The sequence below is a fragment of the Coregonus lavaretus genome (genome assembly GCF_964263955.1).
Source record: "Coregonus lavaretus genome assembly, contig: HAP1_SCAFFOLD_1019, whole genome shotgun sequence".
Taxonomy (NCBI): Eukaryota; Metazoa; Chordata; class Actinopteri; order Salmoniformes; family Salmonidae; genus Coregonus; species Coregonus lavaretus.
Window position 1 is genome coordinate 149691 of NW_028161762.1, and position 25445 is coordinate 175135.

Below are 25445 nucleotides of genomic sequence, written 5' to 3' on the forward strand. Positions count from 1 at the left end.
ATGGGTGTGGCGATGGACGTCACGGGAAGGCCCGTTAACCGCTTGCTATGGGAACTGCATAAAACCGGTGCCCACGCTCACAATGGGAAAAAAGTTTTACTGGAGTTGATGCGTGGTGTTCTGTAGCGTCTCCCACGGCTCTCCTTTCCTCTACTCGGGAAACCTCTCCTACTCGTCAGAATCAATGCGAAGCAGCAGCGAGGAGCGCATTGATGCTGTGCGGTCTGTAGCTTTCTATTCTCTGGAGAACAAGGACTAAACTCTCTGTTACACCTTTCTTCTTGCATAGCTCTTCTGTGCAACGGAGAAGACGGACAACATGATTTGCTTTATCTTCGTGGTCCTATGTGGATTGTCTGGCAGTGCACTCGCAAAAGGTAAGTAGAGAGTTCACTGATTGATGCAACTATCAACTGCACGGATGCAACAGCCCGCTCCCCATGTGACACACCCTCACCATCCCTATTTGGTCGCCTATGGACAAATCACACAAATTATTCCATATTCATGTGTGCTTATATTTATGATTTAATGTGTTAATGTTTTAAATAAATGTCAATAGTTGATAATAATATCAAATTAAATATCTATCTATCTTTCTTAATTGATTTGTTATGGACACGTTGAGGCATTATGCGTAATTATTGTCTAAATGCTTGACGCAGGATGTGCGTATACGTTGCCAACTTGCCATCTTTTAGTAGTAGTCCTATTGTGCAAGACCATGTAAGATGGATTCCTACTTAATCAGGAGGAACGTGCGTACTGTCACAGTAAAGAGATAGTATTGACGCCAGGGGAACATTCTTCGAACACTTGGGACTTGGCAGACAGTTTAGCCAACATCCCGCGCTTTGAACATACCGGGCCACAGGACAAGGCTTCTTGGCGTTTTCCCGTCTACTGTCTCATTTATCGGCCCATTGAGATATCAGTGTGGTCGTATGGCACGGGTGGTTGAAGAAGTGCGCTTCTTTTACAGCTAAGTATTGTTTAGTAGATAAGCCCTGTCCTGTGGGATAGTTGTTTGGATAACGGAAACCTCTGTGGCCGTGCTTTGTATCCGCCTTTCTGTGCGCTCTTTCACCCGGGTTGAATCGGCACACACAGGGCGTTAGGCTACTTCCTGACGCTGATGAATTTGTGAAATGGAAGTTCTAATATAAATGAGTGTGGGGTCATGACCAGCGCAAGGAAACTTTATAGAGCGCAGGAACTGGCGATAATCATCGCATATGGCTAGAACAGACGCACAGGGAGGAAACTGAGGTGAACTGGCTCGAACTGGCTCCTGTGTGCGTAAAGTATGGACGCAGTGCAGGACATATGGTTATTGGTCAACAACTTTATACTATACTGAACAAAAATATAAAGGCAACATGCAACAATTTCATTGATTTTACTGAGTTACAGTTCATAAGAGGAAATCAGTCAATTGAAATAAATAAATTAGGCCTGGGAATACAGATATGCATCTGTTGGTCATAGACACCTTAAAAGAAATCGGCTTCACAATGGGCCTATCATGCATTATCATGCTGAAACATGAGGTGATGGCGGCAGATGAATGGCATGACAATGGGCCTCAGGATCTCGTTATGGTACTTTTGTGCATTCAACTTGCCATCGATAAAATGCAATTGTTTTCGTTGTCAGTAGTTTATGCCTGCACATAACATAACCCCACTGCCACCATAGGGCACTCTGTTCACAATCTTGACATCAGCAAACCGTGACGCCATACACGTGGTCGGCGGTTGTGAGGCCAGTTGGATGTACTCCCAAATTCTTTATAAAGACGTTGGAGGCGGCTTAGGGGAGATAAATGAACATTCAATTGTTTGGCAACAGCTCTGGGGGACATTCCTGCAGTCAACATGCCAGTTGCACGCTTCCTTAAAACTTGAGACATATGTGGCATTGTGTTGTGTGACCAAACTGCACATTTTAGTGGCCTTTTATTGTCCCCGGCACAAGGTGCACCTGTGTAATGATCATGCTGTTTACTCAGATTCTTGATATGCCACATCTGTCAGGTGGATGGATTGTCTTGGCAAGGAGAAATGCTCACTAACAGGGATGTAAACACATTTGTGCACAAAATATGAGCGAAATAAGCTTTTTGTGCGTATTTCTGGGATCTTTTATTTCAGTTCATGAAACATGGGACCAACACTTTACATGTTGCGTTTATATTTTTGTTCAGTGTATATGGAACAAGTTTTTTTGGTCATGCCAAACCTGATATAATGTTACAATTGTCCTCTTCCTGTACATATTTTATTAGCAAAATCAAGGAACCAAATAAGGTCCACAATGATTAAATCACATTTGTTTTATCTAATTTAAATACACATTTTAATGCATGATATTTGAATGACTTAGACAATAACGCTGGAGTAATTGGGTTACTTTTGTATTAATTACTTGATTAATTAAATGTATTTTTTTACATTGTCACCAAAATGTTATTAATTTTTAAATTCATTTGGTCATTTACTATCATGACACTTTTGATGAATGCCAATTAAACAAGTTGTTTTTCCATTAAATAAATAGTTCATATTCAATAGGCCTCTATATTTATTGCACTGAAAAAATTAGCCTATATTGGTTTAGGGAAAACAAACACAATACTGCAATTCAAAAACATATTTTTCACATGTATACCAGTGGAGGAAGCGTCAGTGACATCCCAGCTAGCACATCATGTTCTGAGAACCATATGTTTCATAGAGCTTGGTGAGAGCATGGTTGTCCTATGGTTAGTTTGCATACAACATTCCCACAATGTTCTTGGAATGGTGCAGGGTACCCATCTAGCACATAATGTTCTGAGAACTATATGTTTCTTAGGTGGAAATTTCACATAGAGAATGATAGAGGCCTGTGGTGGCCAAAAGGCCGTTTTAGCATGGGCTTCCACCAAGCCTCCACCATTTTAAAGTAGTCCGAATAGTCAACTAGGTGGGGATTCCTATGGGTTGTAGCTTCAATGGCACTGCCCATGCTGTCACAGACGCTATAATGGCACAGATATAAAGATGAGTCCTCTATCTATCTCTATGGAATTCCAGTACTTCAGCATAGCATTTCCTACAGGTTTCCTCATGGTTCTACTTAAAGTAAGTATCTCAAATTGTTCCAAGAATGTTAAGAAACAACGTTCGTCTGTGGGAATTTCAGTACTTCAGCATAACGATCTGAAAAGCATGATTTGTACCATGGAAACACAGGATATCAAAGGTCAAGCATTATTATTTCCCTCTGATGAAATGCAAATGTCACCATTTTGAAAAATAACTTCTGTGTTTTACATGATTGGAATAACATGCACAACACATGAGGAAAAACCACAAAAAAAATAATATCATTTTGTAATCTACATCCAGCTCACTAACTTATTCCTGTCTTGCAGGCACATTCTGGGGTTTCAAACAGTCATGTCCTTGAACTACATGTGATCCTACACTTGTATGAAATGGCACTAGGGTTTGTTGGATGAAAGCTCCAGCTGTATTGAGTAAAATGGGAAGGGACTTTCTGGCCACTTCACAGCCTGTTGAAATGCCCCTTGGGCCTGTGCTGAGAGAGACTTGACTTACCTTCCTCCTTTAAACTATTTACCCCTACATATAGACTCTGCTGCAGGACTCTGGGTGTGTGTATTTGTATGTGTGTGCGTGTGTGTGTGTGTGTGTGCATATGTAAGACTCAGAGTGGAACCAGAGGAAACACTACCAGAGTGAGTAAAACTAGAGCTGCTAAATAGGACATCCACTGAGAACCATGACAATGAATAGTAGTAATGGGGTTACATTCATATTGTCTAGCTGAGGTGAACTCAACTCCTGTATCATCATAAAGTCAACCTCATTTGAGGGTTGTTCGTGACTGAGGGGTCAGATTATGGTCGTAGTGCAATGATGTGTATGATCAGGAGGATAGTAGAGAGGATAGCATACTGGCACACTTTTGTTAAAGTCAAAATACTTGACATGCTGGTTATGATGTGGAGGACCCAAAGAAAGGCTTTACTCAAAGCAGGAGACTGTTAGAAGCCCTGAGGACCTGGTAAGTCACACCCAGTCTGCTGTACTATGACGAGTTATACACTACCGGTCAAAAGTTTTAGAACACCTACTCATTCAAGGGTTTTTCTTTATTTTTACTATTTTCTACATTGTAGAATAATAGTGAAGACATCAAAACTGTGAAAAAACACATATGGAATCATGTAGTAACCAAAAAAGTGTTAAACAAATAAAAATATATTTTATATTTGAGATTCTTCAAATAGCCACCCTTTGCCTTGATGACAGCTTTGCACACTCTTGGCATTCTCTCAACCAGCTTCACCTGGAATGCTTTTCCAACAGTCTTGAAGGAGTTCCCACATATGCTGAGCACTTGTTGGCTGCTTTCCCTTCACTCTGCGGTCCGACTCATCCCAAACCATCTCAATTTGGTTGTGGAGGCCAGGTCATCTGATGCAGCACTCCATCACTCTCCTTCTTGGTCAAATAGCCCAAACCAGTGCTGGTTAAGTGTGCCTTGAATTCTAAATAAATCACATATAGTGTCACCAGCAAAGCACCCCCACACCATAACACCTCCTCCTCCATGCTTTACGGTGGGAAATACACATGCGGAGATCATCCGTTCACCCACAACGCGTCTCACAAAGACACGGCGGTTGGATCCAAAAATCTCAAATTTGGACTCATCAGACCAAAGGACACATTTCCACCGGTCTAATGTCCATTGCTCGTGTTTCTTGGACCAAGCAAGTCTCTTCTTCTTATTGGTGTCCTTTAGTAGTGGTTTCTTTGCAGCAATTCGACCATGAAGGCCTGATTCACACAGTCCCCTCTGAACAGTTGATGATGAGATGTGTCTGTTACTTGTACTTGAACTCTGTGAAGCATTTATTTGTGCTGCAATTTCTGAGGCTGGTAACTCTAATGAACTTATCCTCTGCAGCAGAGTACATTGTTACACATAATTTCATTTTTTCCTGTTATAGCTTTATCAATTTAATGAAGTGCACAAGTAATGAATGACACAAGTATTGGTCTTCACAACGTTTGCTGCTTCAGTGTTTTTAGATATTTTTGTCAGATGTTACTATGGTATACTGAAGTACAATTACAAGCATTCCATAAGTGTCAAAGGCTTTTATTGACAATTACATTAAGTTTATGCAAATAGTCAATATTTGCAGTGTTGACCCTTCTTTTTCAAGACCTGGGCAATCAGCCCTGGCATGCTGTCAATTAACTTCTGGGCCACATCCTGACTGATGGCAGCCCATTATTGCATAATCAATGCTTGGAGTTTGTCAGAATTTGTGGGTTTTTGTTTGTCCACCTGCCTCTTGAGTATTGACCACAAATTCTCAATGGGATTAAGGTCTGGGGAGTTTCCTGGTCATGGACCCAAAATGTTGATGTTTTGTTCCCCGAGCCACTTAGTTATCACTTTTGCCTTATGGCAAGGTGCTCCATCATGCTGGAAAAGGCATTGTTCGTCACCAAACTGTTCTTGGATGGTTGGGAGAAGTTGCTCTCGGAGGATGTGTTGGTACCATTCTTTATTCATGGCTGTGTTCTTAGGCAAAATTGTGAGTGAGCCCACTCCCTTTGCCGAGAAGCAACCCCACACATGAATGGTCTCAGGATGCTTTACTGTTGGCATGACACAGGACTGATGGTAGCGCTCACTTTGTCTTCTCCGGACAAGCTTTTTTCCGGATGCCCCAAACAATCGGAAAGGGAATTCATCAGAGAAAATGACTTTACCCCAGTCCTCAGCAGTCCAATCCTTGCCTGTGAAGCCCTTTTTGTGCAAAGCAATGATGACGGCACGTGTTTCCTTGCAGGTAACCATGGTTAACAGAGGAAGAACAATGATTTCAAGCACCACCCTCATTTTAAAGCTTCCAGTCTGTTATTCTAACTCAGTCAGCATGACAGAGTGATCTCCAGCCTTGTCCTCGTCAACACTCTCACCTGTGTTAACGAGAGAATCACTGACATGATGTCAGCTGGTCCTTTTGTGGCATGACTGAAATGCAGTGGAAATGTTTTTTGGGGATTAAGTTCATTTTCATGGCAAAGAGGGACTTTGCAATTAATTGCAATTCATCTGATCACTCTTCATAACATTCTGGAGTATATGCAAATTGCCATCATAAAAACTGAGGCAGCAGACTTTGTGAAAATTAATATTTGTGTCATTCTCAAAACTTTTGACCACGACTGTATAGTGAATTAGGTTTGTTTATGTTCCAATAGGATCCAACAGTGTGAATTAGGTTTGTGTATGTTCTATTTAGGAGTTGGCTGGTTTAAGGACATGTCTGTGTGAATTATGTTTCCCTTTGGACTGAGAGGAAGGAAGGGTGGATGGACAGCACCATTTATCTCTCATTAATAAACCTCAGTTACCATGGAGTGGAGCGTTGCTTTTATTTAATAAACAACAGTGACACTGCTTACGCATTTCCACTTTAGTCCTCAAGTGGTCTTACTGGCATGGGAACGAGGAGGTGACGAGGGTCAGTGGTGTTTCTGCCTGCGAGTGTCTATGATGATGCTGTCAGTTGATCTGTCAACACCACTAGTGTTGTGGTCAGTTGTTGCATTGTTCTCTGGTATTTATTGGTTCATGTTGTTGTGGCCAGCATAGCTGTGGTCCAGGGTGTTAGTGTGTGTTCCTTCACTAAGGAAATAATTCACACTAACCACCTGAACCAGAGCTATGGTCAGTAGTGTAACAGTGAGTGGTCATTGGTGTTATTGGCTAATATGGTGGGAGTGGTTAGCTATGTTAGAGTAGGGGCCATCGTGTTGTTATCACTTCGTTGTGGCTAGTAGTTTTGCGAAATTCAGCCTGTATGTATGAGTATTTTGCAAAGTTTATTCAGATTTCATGAGGAAATGATCAGTCACTGATTGTTATAAGCAAAGAGCAATGTATGGGAGCCAGCCTGGCCTGCAGCCTATAAGACATCTCTGTTCTCTCTCCCAGGTAAAGCCAATAAGACATCTCCTCTGTTATCTCTCCCCGGTAAAGTGGAGAGGGAGCCTAAGGGGAAGTTCAGTGTTCCAATTCTGGATGTGAAGAGTCGACACCTAGTCCTGGAGGCCAACCAAACGCTGACGATCCACTGCAGGTGAGTCTCTCTGGAGTCAAAGGTTAGAGGTCAGAGGTGATAGGTGGAGGGGGTGGGTGGGTGGGTTGTAGGTCAGTGAAAGCCCTTGGTGGCTGTTCATATATAGTACTGACTGGGCCATGGGTGGCTGCTCATATATATAGTACTGACTGGGCCCTGGATGGCTGCTCATATATATAGTACTGACTGGGCCCTGGGTGGCTGCTCATATATAGTACTGACTCTGGGCCCTGGGTGGCTGCTCATACATAGTACTGACTCTGGGCCCTGGGTGCCTGCTCATACATATAGTACTGACTGGGCCCTGGGTGGCTGCTCATACATATAGTACTGACTCTGGGCCCTGGGTGGCTGCTCATACATATAGTACTGACTCTGGGCCCTGGGTGGCTGCTCATACATATAGTACTGACTCTGGGCCCTGGGTGGCTGCTCATACATATAGTACTGACTCTGGGCCCTGGGTGGCTGCTCATACATATAGTACTGACTCTGGGCCCTGGGTGGCTGCTCATACATATAGTACTGACTCTGGGCCCTGGGTGGCTGCTCATATATACAGTGCCTTCGGAAAGTATTCAGACCCCTTGACTTTTTCCACATTTTGTTATATTGCAGCCTTATTCTAAAATGGATTAAATAAATAAAAATCCTCAGCAATCTACACACAATACCCCATAATGACAAAGCGAACATTTTTGCACATTTATAAAACATAGTATTCAGACCCTTTGCTATGAGACTCCAAATTGAGCTCAGGTGCATCCTGTTTCAATTGATCATTCTTGAGATGTTTCCACAACTTGATTAGAGTCCACCTGTGGTAAATTCAATTGATTGGACATGATTTGGAAAGGCACACACCTGTCTATATAAGGTCCCACAGTTGACAGTGCATGTCAGAGCAAAAACCAAGCCATGAGGTCAAAGGAATTGTCCGTAGAGCTCCGAGACAGGATTGTGTCGAGGCACAGATCTGGGGAAGAGTACCAAAAAATGAGTGCATCATTGAAGGTCCCCAAGAACACAGTGGCCTCCATCATTCTTAAATGGAAGATGTTTGGAACCACCAAGACTCTTCCTAGAGCTGGCCGCCCGACCAAACTGAGCAATTGGGGGAGAAGGGCCTTGGTCAGGGAGGTGATCAAGAACCCGATGGTCACTCTTACAGAGCTCTAGAGTTCCTCTGTGGAGATGGGAGAACCTTCCAGAAGGACAACCATCCCTGCAGCACTCCACCAATCAGGCCTTTACGGTAGAGTGGCCAGACGGAAGCCACTCCTCAGCAAAAGGCACATGACAGCCCGCTTTGAGTTTGCCAAAAGGCACCCAAAGACCCTCAGACCATGAGAAACAAGATTCTCTGGTCTGATGAAACCAAGATTGAACTCTTTGGCCTGAATTCAGCCGGATGGTTTGTCTTTCCTTGCCCTTCCAGTAGTGTCTTGTCATTGGCTTCATATCTAGTGAGAGTTACTGTATAGTGTGTGTAGGGGAAGGGATGAGCGATGCCACATAAAGCTGGCAAGTTGTGGGACATTTTGAGATAAAGGAAAGATTGTCTGCCTAGACTTATTCACTGATCAGATTAGCTTTTATATAGATATTTTTATGGTCAGCTTTTCAGAAGTTGAGGTGCGATGAGAGAGATGGAATGTTTACAACAATTTACCTTTGACCAATCAGGGGTCGGTGGGAGCTGTCGTGGGTGTTCCCTGGAGGTGTGGCCAGAGATAAGGAGAGTGTGCAATTGGAGGATTCTCGCTGTGGGAGGCAGAGCCAGCATTACTGCAGCCAACTGATTCTTAGCTCCGCCCAGGCCCAGCACACAGGATCGTTCCGGTGTCGGTACAGCCATCGGACCCGCAGGCAGAGCGCTGTCTACGTCTATATCACAGGTAACATTTAACAGCTACCAACTCACTCCGGGATTCGCTCATTACAGTGTCCTGTACTCCCAAGTCCCTGTCAGAGCCACTCTATCACAAATGCTAGAGCTCAGGAAATGGAAATAAGGTTTAGGATATGAATCCTCTATATCTGTCTCCCTCTTTCTCACTGACTGATTCTCTCTGTTAAACTCTCTCTGTCTCGCTTTCTCTCCCTCTCTCTCTCTTTCTCAATCACACTTTCTCTCTCACCCTCTCTCTTTCTCTCTAACCCCCTCTCTCTCCCTCCTCCCCACTCTCTCCCTCTCTCTCTTCCTCATTGATGGAGTGGTCAATCAGTCTCTCTCTCTTTTTCTTCCCCTCTCTCTCTCTCTCTCTCTCTCTCTCTCTCTCTCTCTCTCTCTCTCTCTCTCTCTCTCTCTTTCTTCCCCTCTCTCTCTCTCTCTCTCTCTCTCTCTCTCTCTCTCTCTCCCCCTCTCTGATGGAATGGTCAGTCAATGTCTTTCTCTCTCTCTCTCATTGTTTATATGCTCAGGTTAAACAGGATGTAGTGGCAGTGGGTGCTAAATACAAACCAATGCCAGAGAGACAATTATATCTACACATTGTTTGTACCAACAACACATCCTTCATAATGACTCTGGCACAGTTTCTCCCCCCTAGCATGTCTATTTTCTCAGCCTCCCTCCCTCTCTCCCTCTCCCAGGTCTATATATAAAAGCTTTTTACTTTCGTTTACGTGCTACCTTGGTATTCAGGGCCAGGAATAGCCCAGCTGCTGAAAGGCTCTGGTTTGGGCAGAGTTTCCCAGGGCACCAGGCTTATCTGCTCCCCTCAGCCCTGCTCACAGCATCCTGTGCTGGGGGACGGGAGGAGGGCCGCGGGGGGTTGGAGGTGGGAGGGGAGCTGGAGGTCTATAGACAGGGGAGGTAGGTGGGGGGGTAAGAGGGGTGAAAGAGGATGAAGGCCTGGCAGGATTCAGGGGCATCCAGGGGCAGAGGAGGCACCGTGACAGCCCTGTCTGCCCCACTCTGCCTTTCCCTGTTCTGAGTAGAAGCTGGCTGGGCATGGAGCTGGGCTGGGGGCCAGAGGAGATAGAGGCGCCAGAGGAGCCAGGGTCACAGGGTGGGGCTACTGTTTGGCCAATAGGACCGCTGGGGCCCATCAATCGCTCCGGCCGCCAAGTCCATTAGGCGTCCGACTCCATCGCCCGCTCTTCACTCACCTTCCTTCCCCTCCTGCCCCGCTCTGTTCTCACCCTCCTGCCCCTCCTTCCCCTCGTGCCCCACTCTGCTCTCACCCTCCTCCCATCCTGCCCCGCTCTGCTCTCACCCTCCTGCCCCTCCAACCCTCCTGCCCCGTTCTGCTCTCACCCTTCCACCCCTCCTGCCCCGCTCTGCTCTCACCCTCCTATCCCCTCCTGCCCCGCTCTGCTCTCTGCTCTCACCCTTCCTCCCCTCCTACCCCTCCTGCCCTGCTCACACCCCCACCCCTCCTGCCCGCTCTGCTCTCACCCTCCTGCCCCTCCTGCCCCCTCGCTAGCTCCTTTATATGGAATCAAAGCAGCAGGAGGAAGCCCTGTGGTCCAGGCCACTAGTCCTTGGGGTACTTTTGTTAAAATGTTCAGAGATTATGCTTTCCTTGAATAACACAGTACAGTAGCTGACAAACAATGAGGTGAGCTCCACCCGCCCACGCCTTTCAATGTCACAGGGATATTAGACCTGGAAGGATCACAGGCTGTTTGATTACCTCTAAACAATCTGTGTGTGTTTATTGTTGAATCCAGGAGACTATTTGCTGAATGGGTATTAAGTATGGGTGTGGATGTGTGTGTGTGTGCGGGAGTGTATGAATGTTTATTGTTGATTGTTTTCTGCTGAATCGGTATACAATATGTGTCTGTGTGCTTGCATGCTTACGTGTGTCTGTCACGTGTGTGTGTGTGTGTGTGTCGGTGCACACGTGTGTCTTTGTGGGTCCTTGTGTGTCCGTGCGCGTCCGTGTGTGTGTATCTATCCCTAACCTCAGTGCTGTGGTTTCAGACAGACAGCAGCCATTTGTGGAGAAGCAAAATGACAGTCCAGATGTGGTGTATATGAAGGAGAGCCAGCCACTGGTGTTCCCCTGTAGGGTCACCAACCCTGACGCCACCGTCTCATTGGTCAAGGTGAGTTCCCTTTACTATTTCCAATACTAGCGCTCCTGACTACATCTGCATTGCTTGCTGTTTGGGGTTTTAGGCTGGGTTTCTGTACAGCACTTTGTGACATCTGCTGGTGTAAAAAGGGCTTTATAAATACATTTGATTGATTGATTGACAACACCTTAGAACAAAACACTTCTCTCTGTTTCTCCATCAGCACTCCCATCTTTACACAAGTCACAGTCATGTTGTTTCTGCTAGTACAGATCATTCAACACATTGTTCTTATCTTGGCAACCATTCCTGCCTTGGAGTGTGTGTGTCCGTTTGTTTGTGTCAGTCTGCGGATATGTGTGAAAGTGTGTGGATGTGTTTGTGAGTGTTGGTGCCTGAGTGGTGAGTGAGTGTACGTAAGTGCAATGAAGTGCAGTGTGTGTGTGCATGTGTGTGTATGTATGTTTGTGGAAACGTCTCAGTGTGTCAGTGATACCTATTTTTTACTGCCATGTTCCGAGTGAGCGGCGCCCGCGGTTTCCTCTGTTGTCCTGTTGGCACTGTTGTTACCCCCGGAGACAGGACGTGGGGTCTGGAGTGCCCCCTGCCTCCGCCAACCCTCCCCCACCCCCTCTACTCACACACCCCTCCTCTCCTGGGATGCGTCTACTAGGTAACGTCTTCTGTGGCAGAGATTGCACAGTTTGATCCATACAATGCAATAACATCTAGGTGAGGGGAATGGGCTACTGGCAGTTTATCAAGTGAATGAAGGAATTGTCTTTCCTTAAGAGGTTTCGATGGAATTTCCAAGGAGAGTTTCAGGAAACGGAAAAAGAACAAAATGAACCCCTGGCTCTCCCTTCAGGATGTGACGCGGACCCCGAAATGGAGCGCTGCATAACTCACACTTCACTTCTGTTGGCTCTCTGTGTTTACGCCCTGCTCCCATCTCCACACTACTGTTGGCTCTCTGTGTTTACGCCCTGCTCCCATCTCCACACTACTGTTGGCTCTCTGTGTTTACGCCCTGCTCCCATCTCCACACTTTTGTTGGCTCTCTGTGTTTACGCCCTGCTCCCATCTCCACACTTCTGTTGGCTCTCTGTGTTTACGCCCTGCTCCCATCTCCACACTACTGTTGGCTCTCTGTGTTTACGCCCTGCTCCCATCTCCACACTTCTGTTGGCTCTCTGTGTTTACGCCCTGCTCCCATCTCCACACTTCTGTTGGCTCTCTGTGTTTACGCCCTGCTCCCATCTCCACATTTTTGTTGGCTCTCTGTGTTTACGCCCTGCTCCCATCTCCACACTACTGTTGGCTCTCTGTGTTTACGCCCTGCTCCCATCTCCACACTTCTGTTGGCTCTCTGTGTTTACGCCCTGCTCCCATCTCCACACTTCTGTTGGCTCTCTGTGTTTACGCCCTGCTCCCATCTCCACACTTCTGTTGGCTCTCTGTGTTTACGCCCTGCTCCCATCTCCACACTTCTGTTGGCTCTCTGTGTTTACGCCCTGCTCCCATCTCCACACTTCTGTTGGCTCTCTGTGTTTACGCCCTGCTCCCATCTCCACACTTCTGTTGGCTCTCTGTGTTTACGCCCTGCTCCCATCTCCACACTTCTGTTGGCTCTCTGTGTTTACGCCCTGCTCCCATCTCCACACTTCTGTTGGCTCTCTGTGTTTACGCCCTGCTCCCATCTCCACACTTCTGTTGGCTCTCTGTGTTTACGCCCTGCTCCCATCTCCACACAAACGCCCATCCTAGAGCCACAAAGGTAATTATTCTAAAAATACCCCTGTTCTCTCACTCCATCCGCTCCTGCCTGGCCCAGCATTCAGAACCTGGACTCCACTCCACACACACTGTCACACACTCTGGAGTGTTTTTTTCCTGGAAGGATTTTGCACTCTGCCTGGATCTTTAATTTGTCGTCCCACCTCTCAGCAGGGATCAATACCCAGGGGGCCATTCTCTCTCGCTGCAGCCGTGAAAGTGACCCGGTGGGGCGAGGAGGGGAGGTGAGCGGAAGGGGGTGGTGTAGCATGACCTAGGGGTCCAGTCTAGTTCAGTCCAGTCTCTATCCTGTAGTTACAGGATGTGAGCAGATGGACTGGAATCATGTTTCCCACGTCCTGACTTCTCTCTCATCCTCCAACCCCCCTCCAACCCCCTTACACCCCCCTCCACCCCCCTCCAACCCCCCTCCATCCCCACCATCCTCTGAATCCTCAGCTCCCAGCATTCAGCTACCAGGGGGTGGGATGGAGGGGGGCACCAAGGGCATTCACAGGGTCCTAACGAGACAGAGGAGACAGAGAGGCATTTACTATAGTGTACTGTAAGGACACTATAGAAAGGAGGCGTCTTAAGGTGGTTAACATTGGGGGTGAGGGGGGGCTATCAGCCAGTTAACACTGGGGGTGAGGGGGGCTATCAGCCAGTTAACACTGGGGGTGAGGGAGGCTATCAGCCAGTTAACACTGGGGGTGAGGGGGGCTATCAGCCAGTTAACACTGGGGGTGAGGGGGCTATCAGCCAGTTAACACTGGGGGTGAGGGTGGCTATCAGCCAGTTAACACTGAGGGTGAGGGGGGCGAGGGGGGGGGTCCACATGTTCCCCTGAGAGTGGGCGGGACGCTTCCACCGTGTCACTGAAACTCTAATAAACATTTCCTTGAGTCTGCCTCCTCCAAGAAAACAACAATTTTACACAAGACTTTGTCTCCAAAGTAACACAAGACTCTCTATAGTAACACAAGACTCTGTCTCTACAGTAACACAAGACTCTCTATAGTAACACAAGACTCTGTCTCTACAGTAACACAAGACTCTGTCTCCAAAGTAACACAAGACTCTGTCTCTACAGTAACACAAGACTCTGTCTCTACAGTAACACAAGACTCTGTCTCTACAGTAACACAAGACTCTGCCTCTACAGTAACACAAGACTCTGCCTCTACAGTAACACAAGACTCTGTCTCTACAGTAACACAAGACTCTGTCTCTACAGTAACACAATACTCTGTCTCTACAGTAACACAATACTCTGTCTCTACAGTAACACAAGACTCTGTCTCTACAGTAACACAAGTGTCTACAGTAACACAAGACTCTCTCTACAGTAACACAATACTCTGTCTCTACGGTAACAAGTCTCTGTCTCTACAGTAACACAAGACTCTGTCTCTACAGTAACACAAGACTCTGTCTCTACAGTAACACAAGACTCTGTCTCTACAGTAACACAAGACTCTGTCTTTACAGTAACACAATACTCTGTCTCTACAGTAACACAAGACTCTGCCTCTACAGTAACACAAGACTCTGTCTCTACAGTAACACAAGACTCTGCCTCTACAGTAACACAAGACTCTGTCTCTACAGTAACACAAGACTCTGCCTCTACAGTAACACAAGACTCTGCCTCTACAGTAACACAATACTCTGCCTCTACAGTAACACAATACTCTGCCTCTACAGTAACACAATACTTTGTCTCTACAGTAACACAAGACTCTGCCTCTACAGTAACACAAGACTCTGTCTCTACAGTAACACAATACTCTGTCTCTACAGTAACAGAATACTCTTTCTCTACAGTAACACAATACTCTGTCTCTACAGTAACATAAGTGTCTACAGTAACACAAGACTCTCTCTACAGTAACACAAGACTCTGTCTCTACGGTAACAAGTCTCTGTCTCTACAGTAACACAAGACTCTGTCTCTACAGTAACGCAAGACTGTCTCTACAGTAACACAAGACTGTCTCTATGGTAACAAGTCTCTGTCTCTACAGTAACACAAGACTCTGTCTTTACAGTAAGAAGACTCTCTCTCTACAGTAACACAATACTCACATTGACAGATTTTTCACCTAGTTGTTTTGTGATATTGCAGTAATAATATGCATCATGCGTATTGCCAATGTGGCCTCATTTGAGTCATTAATAGCCCCCATGTTGTTCTGTGTGGTTGTGGTGTTCATGATTTGCTCAGTAGTTGTGAATGTGTGCAGTGTTGCTTTTGTGTGACTGTAGTATGGTTGTGTTGAGTTCAGGATGTGGTCGTGGTTCTGAATAGCTCATGACATGGCTGGGTTGAGTTCATGATTGGTTGGTGGTTGAGTTCACAAAATGGTTGTGGTTGTGTTGAGTTTATGGTGTGGCTGTGGTTGTTGACCGGGTTTTCTCATCCCTAACCGGAAGTTGACAATATCCCAGAACCAGACATTTCATTTTGTGTGACATTGCTTTTATGAGACTGTTTTTACGGTTGTGGTTGTGGTCATGACCGTGTGTGTTCATGCCTCCAGTTCCCTGACCGTGAGTTGACCCCAGACCAGAGGAACATAGTGTGGAACAGCAGACAGGGCTTCCTCATCCGCAGTCCCACCTACTTCTACATCGGCCTGTTCTCCTGCAAGACCACTGTCAACGGGACCACACACTCCCTCAGTTACCTCACACACAGACAAGGTGAGCACACACACATGCACACACATACACACAGACTCATTCTTACACGCACATGCACTTGCACGTGCACATGCACACACACACACACTCACACACACACACACACACAGTCTTGCGCAGCTAACCTTGTGGGGACATACAATTCAGTCCCATTCAAAATCCTATTTTCCCTAACGCCTAAACCTAACCCTAACCCATACCCTTACCCTAACCCTAACCTTAATCCTAACCCTAACCCTAACCCTAACCCAAAAACCTAACCTTAACCCTAACCCTAAACCTAACCCTAGCTCCTAACAGTAACCATAAAACTAACCCTATCTCCTAACCCTAAACCTAATTCTAACCCCCTAGAAATAGCATTTGACCTTTTGGAGACCAACAAAATGTCCCCAGTTGGTCGAATGTATCTTGGTTTAAACATGTCCACACACACACACACACACACACACACACACAGACACACACTTACCTGACACACACATAGACCAGGTGAGCACTACCAAGGCCAAGCACCTCAATTCTATATATTGCAGGTAATAAATGAGTGCTCTCTCCCCCCCCCCCCCCCACCACCACCTACCCCCCACCCTCCTCTCCAGTGAATAAGATCATGGATGTGTATCTGAACAGTACCAGTCCAGTCCAGGCTTTACAGGGGGAGAGTCTGGCCATCAACTGTACTGTCACTGCAGAGTGGAACAGCAGAGTGTCCATCAGCTGGGACTACCCCGGGCAGGTGAGAAACATATGAAGTACACTAGAATTATGAAGTACACTACAATGAAGTGCACTACGTTATGTAGTACTGTATGTAGAAGAACTTTAAAGTATACAGTGAGGGAAATAAGTATTTGATCCCCTGCTGATTTTGTACGTTTGCCCACTGACAAAGACATGATCAGTCTATAATTTTAATGGTAGGTTTATTTGAACAGTGAGAGACAGAATAACAACAAAAAAATCCAGAAAAACGCATGTCAAAAATGTTATAAATTGATTTGCAGTTTAATGAGGGAAATAAGTATTTGACCCCTCTGCAAAACATTACTTAGTACTTGGTGGCAAAACCCTTGTTGGCAATCACAGAGGTCAGACGTTTCTTGTAGTTGGCCACCAGGTTTGCACACATCTCAGGAGGGATTTTGTCCTACTCCTCTTTGCAGATCTTCTCCAAGTCATTAAGGTTTCGAGGCTGACGTTTGGCAACTCGAACCTTCAGCTCCCTCCACAGATTTTCTATGGGATTAAGGTCTGGAGACTGGCTAGGCCACTCCAGGACCTTAATGTGCTTCTTCTTGAGCCACTCCTTTGTTGCCTTGGCCGTGTGTTTTGGGTCATTGTCATGCTGGAATACCCATCCACGACCCATTTTCAATGCCCTGGCTGAGGGAAGGAGGTTCTCACCCAAGATTTGACGGTACATGGCCCCGTCCATCGTCCCTTTGATGCGGTGAAGTTGTCCTTTCCCCTTAGCAGAAAAACACCCCCAAAGCATAATGTTTCCACCTCCGTGTTTGACGGTGGGGATGGTGTTCTTGGGGTCATAGGCAGCATTCCTCCTCCTCCAAACATGGCGAGTTGAGTTGATGCCAAAGAGCTCGATTTTGGTCTCATCTGACCACAACACTTTCACCCAGTTCTCCTCTGAATCATTCAGATGTTCATTGGCAAACTTCAGATGGCCCTGTATATGTGCTTTCTTGAGCAGGGGGACCTTGCGGGTGATGCAGGATTTCAGTCCTTCACGCGTAGTGTGTTACCAATTGTTTTCTTGGTGACTATGGTCCCAGCTGCCTTGAGATCATTGACAAGATCCTCCCGTGTAGTTCTGGGCTGATTCCTCACCGTTCTCATGAACATTGCAACTCCACGAGGTGAGATCTTGCATGGCCGAGGGAGATTCACAGTTATTTTGTGTTTCTTCCATTTGCGAATAATCGCACCAGCTGTTGTCACCTTCTCTCCAAGCTGCTTGGCGATGGTCTTGTAGCCCATTCCAGCCTTGTGTAGGTCTACAATCTTGTCCCTGACATCCTTGGAGAGTTCTTTGGTCTTGGCCATGGTGGAGAGTTTGGAATCTGATTGAGTGATTGCTTCTGTGGACAGGTGTCTTTTATACAGGTAACAAGCTGAGATTAGGAGCACTCCCTTTAAGAGTGTGCTCCTAATCTCAGCTTGTTACCTGTATAAAAGACACCTGGGAGCCAGAAATCATTCTGATTGAGAGGGGGTCAAATACTTATTTCCCTCATTCAAATTCAAATCAATTTATAATATTTTTGACATGCGTTTTTCTGGATTTTTTGGTTGTTATTCTGTCTCTCACTGTTCAAATAAACCTACCATTAAAATGATAGACTGATCATTTCTTTGTCAGTGGGCAAACGTACAAAATCAGAAGGGGATCAAATACTTTTTTTCCCTCACTGTATATATATATTACTTAGTATATAACAACTTCAACATCTGCCTACCTGTTTGGAAGACTTTTACTATTTCAGAATAATATCTCTCCCTTTCTCTCCGTCTCTCCTACTCCCTCTCTCTCTCCCCTCAGGCAAACAGGGCAGCCATAATTAGTAGGCGGATCATGGCCAGTAAAACTCACATGGTATTCTACAGTATTCTGTCCATCCCTCAACTCCACCGCTCTGACAGAGGGCTCTATATCTGCCGAGTGACCAGTGGACCGGTCAGCCGAGAGACTAACGTATCTGTCACAGTCTACGGTGAGTCAAAATAGACTTAATACTTCCCACCTCCGACTACACCCACATCTGTGACAAATTCATTAATGAGCAAATTCATTGATGGTAAACACCGCTTTCTACCATGAGAAGATTAACCACAACCACCGTCTGTGTCACTCTCTGTAATATGTCAATAATGCATGATATTCTCTGTGTGTGTATGTGTGTGTGTATGCGTTTGTGTGTGTTCGTGCCTTTCTGTCTGTCTGTCTGTCTGCCTTTCTGTTTCTGTGTCTGTGTATCGTCCCAGACCGTCCGTTTATCCGTCTGACGCCCAGACAGGGGGCTGTAGTGGAGGCTCATGCAGGACAGAAGTCCTACCGACTCTCGCCCAAACTACGGGCCTTCCCTGCCCCAGTGATCATCTGGTAAGAACATACAGACTGTCAGCTAGCCTGCACACTATCTTACATCAGCCTACACTATCTGAGAGACAAATACAGCTACTGTATATGACATTGTATAATTCTTAATTTTATCGTTCTTTAAGTTAATTGAGGAATTCCCTGCATGTTTTTCTGTGTTAGGTTGAAGGATGGGAAGGTAGCAGCAGAGCAGTGTTCCCGTTACCATGTGGATGAGAATTCCCTAGTGATCCGGGATGTGGCGGAGGAGGATGCTGGGAAGTACACTATCCTGGTGGGAATCCAAGAGCACGGACTCTACCAGAACCTAACGCTCTCTCTGGTGGTCAACGGTGAGGACCAAGTCTTCCCTCCTCTCTTTACCCTCCATCGCTTTCTCTCTTTTTCATCTTTATACACCCTCTCTTTTGCTCTGTGCCCACTTTGTGTCTTCCCCCCATTATCCTGTTCCACATTGTCCCCTCTCTCTTCAAAATGGCACGTCAACGGAACTGTACTGTTCAGATAGGCTACTATTCCATTTAACCCATCTGAAATGTGGACACTGACTGAAGGTCTATAACCTCTCATATAGCCTAATATAATATGAACTTCTTCAGAATTAAGCATTTCTGTTGACTCGGGAAACAGGAGTGGATAAACATGATTTCTTTCTTTCAGCATCTTGAGAAAATGAATGCGCGGTTAGGGACCGTCTGTAAAGGTGGCGGTGCTATCTTTATCAGCATCATCAAAGCAAATTGTATTTCAACCACATAAAATATGCATCCAAGCCAAACTGAAATCTTATCAAAAATATGTTGGGTCGTTTTAACAGTTTTTAATTTCCTTAAAACCGTTTTTTTTGTGTGCATTTTATCCCCGGTCCCTAAACATCTTTGCTGCATGAGATAGAAAACAAATAGAAAACAAACTTTACTGATGTCCACTAGATTGAAGCATTCATTCTATTGATTTATTATGACATTATTCTTGTGAGCAATGGTTTATTTAGTATTCTAGGCTCTAGAGTTTAAGAACCCCTGTTCTAGGGCAACAATTAATGACAGAGAAGCTGCATATTTCGGAATTTAATAAGCTGAAACATAGGCCTATCTAAAAAAGGTTTGTCAAAAGTTCGTTCCTCCATCTCTGACTGTGGCCTACAGCGCAATTTTTATATTTGCGGGTTAGGGTCGGGTGTGGGCCTCAGATTTCCACTTTATCATATACACTGAGTATACAAAACATTATGAATGTCACTTGTTAAATCCACTTCAATCAGTGTAGATGAAGGGGAGGGGACAGGTTAAAGAATGATTTTTAATGGATTGTATTGTGTATGTGTGTCATTCAGATGGTGAATGGACAAGACAAAATATTTAAGTGCCTTTGAACGGGGTATGGTAGTAGGTGCCAGTCGCCACTGTTTGTGTCAAAAACTGCAATGCTGCTGGGCTTTTCAAGCTCAATAGTTTCCCGTGTGTATCAAGAATGGTCCACCAGCCAAAGGACATCCAGCCAACTTGACACAACTGCGGGAAGCACTGGAGTCAACATGGGCCAGCATCCCTGTGGAACGCTTTCGACACCTTGCAGAGTCCAGGCCCTGACGAATTGAGCTTGTTCTGAGGGAAAAGGGGGGGGGGGGGTTGCAACTCAATATTAGGAAGGTGTTCTTAATGTTTTCTACACTCAGTGTATAGTCGGCTGGTTGCGGATGGGTTATTAGCAATTGCGGGTGGGTGAACAAACAACAGACCCATGCACCACTAGTCTGTGTCTCTGTCTGTTTTCCTCCAGTGAGTCCTGGGATAGAGGAGAAGGCAGTGTCATTGCAGGACCCAGGTAGTGTCCCGCGGGGCAGCAGACAAGCCCTGCACTGCACCTCCCACGGAGTCCCCCCTCCTCACATCGCCTGGCTCTGGCACCCCTGCACCCCCAAAGGCCTGTAAGTACACCTGGTGCTCACATTGTCACATGCCTTAGCACAGACACACATACACGTCTTCCAAAAGGTGTGTAAGTACTCCTTTACTCAAACACACATACAGTTCTGACACCCTTACCAATACATATTCAATTAACATACTTGCATACAGCATACTGTGTATCTATAATCATGTATACACGCACACCTTCGCTATGCCCACATAGTCTCCCAATACCGTGCACAGAACAAACCATGTCAACGTTTAAGTAATGTTCTTAAAACCTGGTAGGCATTACGTAAGTCATGTATTTTAGTCATATTGTTCCTAACTTAGAACTGGGACAGAAAGGTGTCTGTGACTATAAGATGAGGGCCTGTTTTAGGGTGTGAATGGGAGAATGTGTGTGAGTTTGTTTGTGAAGGGAGACATGTTTGGTCTATTTCAGCATGTGTTCAGACAGGGTTTCCTCTTTGCAACCAGAACAGATGCCTTTTGAAGCCTTTCATGTCTGTGAGTGTGTGTGTGTGTGTGTGTGTGTGTGTTTCGTCATGTCTTTGACTGAGTCTTTTACAATATGTTTCTGTCACTGTCTATATGTTAGCGTGTGTCCATGTCCGTGTGTGTGTGTTGTCTGTCCGTCCGTGTGTGTGTGTGCCTGGTACATTCACAGACAGTACAGTGTAACTCAGACTTAAAGAGCAGAATAGTAAAAGCCTTTAAATAGAGGCCTGTTCTGTGTTCTCAGTCACTTCAATAGAGGCCTGTTCTGTGTTCTCAGTCACATCAATAGAGGCCTGTTCTGTGTTCTCAGTCACTTCAATAGAGGCCTGTTCTGTGTTCTCAGTCACATCAATAGAGGCCTGTTCTGTGTTCTCAGTCACATCAATAGAGGCCTGTTCTGTGTTCTCAGTCACTTCAATAGAGGCCTGTTCTGTGTTCTCAGTTACTTCAATAGAGGCCTGTTCTGTGTTCTCGGTTACTTCAATAGAGGCCTGTTTTGTGTTCTCAGTCACTTCAATAGAGGCCTGTTCTGTGTTCTCAGTCACTTCAATAGAAGCCTGTTCTGTGTTCTCAGTCAAGATTAGTTGGTTTCTAAATCAAACGCTATGATTTAATGAACTTCCTGTCCAAAACGCAGGGTGAGATGTTTATTATTGTGATTGCACACTGCATTCTTTGATGCCTTTTCTAATATGACACACACACACACACACACACTCAAACCGCTCTCATGAAACACACACTCATACACTGACACACACATTTTTTGAAAGGTCTTGTGAGAAACGGCCCTGCCCAACAATCAGCTATGATATTCCAACACACACACACACACTGATCTTACGATACACACATTTTCAAGTTCTCATGAGAAGTGGCCCTGCCCAACAATCAACTGTCATTGACACACACACACACACACACACATACACACTTGGCAAAAACATGACTTGGGTTGGTCTTGGAGGTCAGACACTATTGTGTTGGTTGTGTTCAGGTCAAAGAGGTTAACCGTTACCTGAACATCATGGCTTCCAGACCAAGCTACCGCCCATGTTATATTCCCCTACTGAGACACGCTGTGACATCATAGGTGCACTGTGTACTTGACCTTTCACACCAGCCTACACACACACACACTACACACACTACGCCTACTTCCAATGCTTGTGGAAAGTCTTTATCACCACATCTCCACATTAAATTGCCATAACAACATCACATAACTTCACTGAACCAATGAGCAGTGACTCCTGCTCCTGCCTCAACATGGATGGCTTTACCTGGTAAAACTCTGGTAGAAATGACATTTTCAATTATTATGAATTGGCAAGCCAGCCAGGAGAAAGTGTAACACCTCACAGTCCAGAAAGGTCTAACAAGAAGATGCCTTCCGTGCACAGAGGAGCTGTGACAAGTCATGAATTATAGCCTATGTTGAGTCTTACATGCCTATTGATAGTCCCCGTTGGCCACTCTCACTACCTGCAAAGAGTGATCCATTTAAGTAGCTTTCATTACAAATGAGGTATTCAGACAGGTACAAGTGATTTGGGGTTCAGACTTGTGTTATGAGATTTATTTGAATGTGATTTCTTTGTTGTTTGTTTACACTGTAAAGCACTGAGAGCTCTAGCATTCTGTTCTGGTTCTAGAGTTCTAGAGTAATGATTTGGAATGTGAATAGATGATGATTCGTCCTGACCAGGCCCTTGTTATTTGTAGCTCTGGCGGAACACGGGCCTGACGCCGCGCCGGAGGAGGCCCAGGGACAGTGGGCCAGGCTGGGCCAGGCTGATAGGGACCTGGGTCCTCAGGGCAGGGTGTGGGTCTAGAGCCTGTGTCTGGCCCTGGATCCTTAGATGTGGGTCTGGGGCCTGGATCCACCCTTGAGGTCCTAGGTCTGGGTCCTTGGTGCTGAATGTGTCCCTGGGTCCAGTCGTGGATCCTTGGTCCTGTCCTGGGCCCTGGGAACCGCAGCGCTCTTATCTGGCCTGGGCAGGAGGCTCGCCGGGTTTCCTGTGCGAAAATCAGAGCGCTTTTCCTCTCCTTGTTTGGCTTCCTCCCCGACGCGAGACGCTTCCCAGCAGCGTGATTGTCCCTCCGTCTTCAAACGTGGCAGAATCCTGCTTCCTCAAGGGCTTGATCTATTCTTGAGACCCCCCCCCCCCTCCTCATTCCCCCCTCCCCTGGTCTTCCCTCCCTCGCCAGCTCTGCCCCTCATCCCCAACCCCAACCCTTCAATCCACTTCATTAGAAGAATCCCCAACACCACCATCACCATCCCACACCTCCACCACACTCAGCAAGGCTGTTTCCAAGGCAGCCGGCGCCTTCAATGACAGACAGTACAGCCACCCTGCGACCCCACATTGGTGCTTTCTGGGATCTCGGGGTCGGAGGGCAGAGGGGGGGGGGGGGCAGGACAGTGACCTGGTACACTGTTGAACAGTGAGGAAGATAGAGGAGAAGGATGAGGAAGAAGAGGAGTGAGAGGTCACACCACACTGAGGACAATGATCTGATCTGCTTTTAATGGTTATTATTATATTTATTTATTTCCCCTTACCCAGGTTGTATTTTACAACCCTTTTCTGGTTAGTTTTGTTTTTTTACATTGTTACTTTTCTCAGACATTTTGAGGCAGAAAGAAGTGCCCTTCCATCCATCCACTACGCCACGTTTTTCTGGAGCTGCTTCTGCTTCTTGTGTTCCTAGAGTGGTACTATAATGGGTACATGAGCCTGTCCCCAGCCCTGAGCCCTGCCATCCTGTTGTAGTTCTGACATCCACAAAAGCTGTGAGTTCTGACTGTAAATCATATACGTTATAAGTAAGTAGCTACACATCTCAGATGGGCGAGCAGGAGAGAGAGAGAAAGAGAGAGAGGGAGGAGGTATGCTATGGGATGCCCTACAGTTCTCTATTATTGTAAGATACTCTGGGACTGCTCATCAAACACCTACCATGTAGGAGTTCCCCAGGACCCAGAGACAATGACAGTCATATGTCATCTTATGTCATGTTATGTCATTTGTAAGGCGTTTCACTGTATATCAACCATTTGTCATCCAGAGTGAATTTATGTATTATACTAAAATGTATTGTGTGGAAAATAGTTTGTCTTTGTGTGTGATATATATGAAGACTTTATTTCCAAAATGCTATATATCAATTTTCAGAAATGTTGGTAAATTAGCTTTTATTGTTTAAAGAACTTATGGTGTGTTTTTCACTATCTAATCATGGCATGGGGTTGTTCAATGAGAGACATGTATTTGTTTAAAATCTATCACTTGATGGGTTTTTTTTGTTGTTGTTGCAAAACACTATATATCCGCCTCACTCTCAGAGAAACAAGTAGTCCTGCTAGGTGTTACACAGTCAAATGTAACAAATAACTACATTTTGAATAAAGAACTGTTCAAATGATACATTTATGACATCAATATTGAAAAACATTTGTATAAATATAATTAAATACAGTAATATGAGATCTGTATGTAAAACCTTTGACATTTTAGTCATTTAGCAGATGCTCTTATCCAGAGCGACTCACAGTTAGTGCATTCATCTTAAGATAGCTAGGTGGGACAACCACATATCACAGGCAACTATAGAGGATACGGACATTCCATTCCAGCTAAACAATGGATATATAGCGTTTTGCAAAAAAAATAAAAAATCACATCTAAAATCTATGAATATAAAATCTGAAAACAGTAATATTTTACACACACAGGTACCCATAAGCAATCATTTCTGATGAAAAAGAACAAATGTGAAAAATTGGTGGATATAGTGTTTTGTAAATAAACTCTTCATGTGCACAGGAAGCTGTTTTTATGGTTTGTTTGAGTGTCATAGTTGTGCATGTAGAGTTCCAAAAGGGTTCTTTGGCTGTCCCATAGGATAACCCTTTTTGGTTCCATGTAGAGCCCTTTTTTGTTCCATGTAGAACCCTTTTGGGTTTAATGTAAAAAAAACTCTTTGGAAAGGGTTCTACATGGAACCCAAAAGGGTCTACCTGGAACCAAAAGGGTACTACCTGAAACGAAAGGGGTTCTTCAAAGGGTTCTCCTATAGGGACAGCCAAAGAACCCTTTTAGGTTCCATATCTTTCTAAGAATGTAGTGTATGTTTGTATGTGTGAATATGTGTTTACGTGTGTGTGATGGTGCATGTGTGCGTGCGTGTGCATGTGTGCGTGCGTGAGAGCGTGAGA

General features: G+C 45.4%; 1 protein-coding gene across 1 annotated transcript; it reads left to right on the forward strand.

Moving 5' to 3' along the window:
* LOC311120131 (vascular endothelial growth factor receptor 1-like) lies at positions 1–23388 on the forward strand (the record flags this gene model as incomplete). Its single annotated transcript, XM_084194749.1, has 12 exons — positions 1–33; positions 290–377; positions 7033–7177; positions 8864–9075; positions 11112–11236; positions 15526–15688; positions 16291–16427; positions 18249–18420; positions 18692–18809; positions 18969–19138; positions 20589–20736; positions 22946–23388. The coding sequence occupies 12 exons, from the start codon at positions 1–3 to the stop codon at positions 22965–22967; spliced, it is 1533 nt and encodes a 510-aa protein (XP_084050875.1). The 3' UTR covers positions 22968–23388.
* Between the last annotated feature and the right edge of the window lie 2057 nt (positions 23389–25445).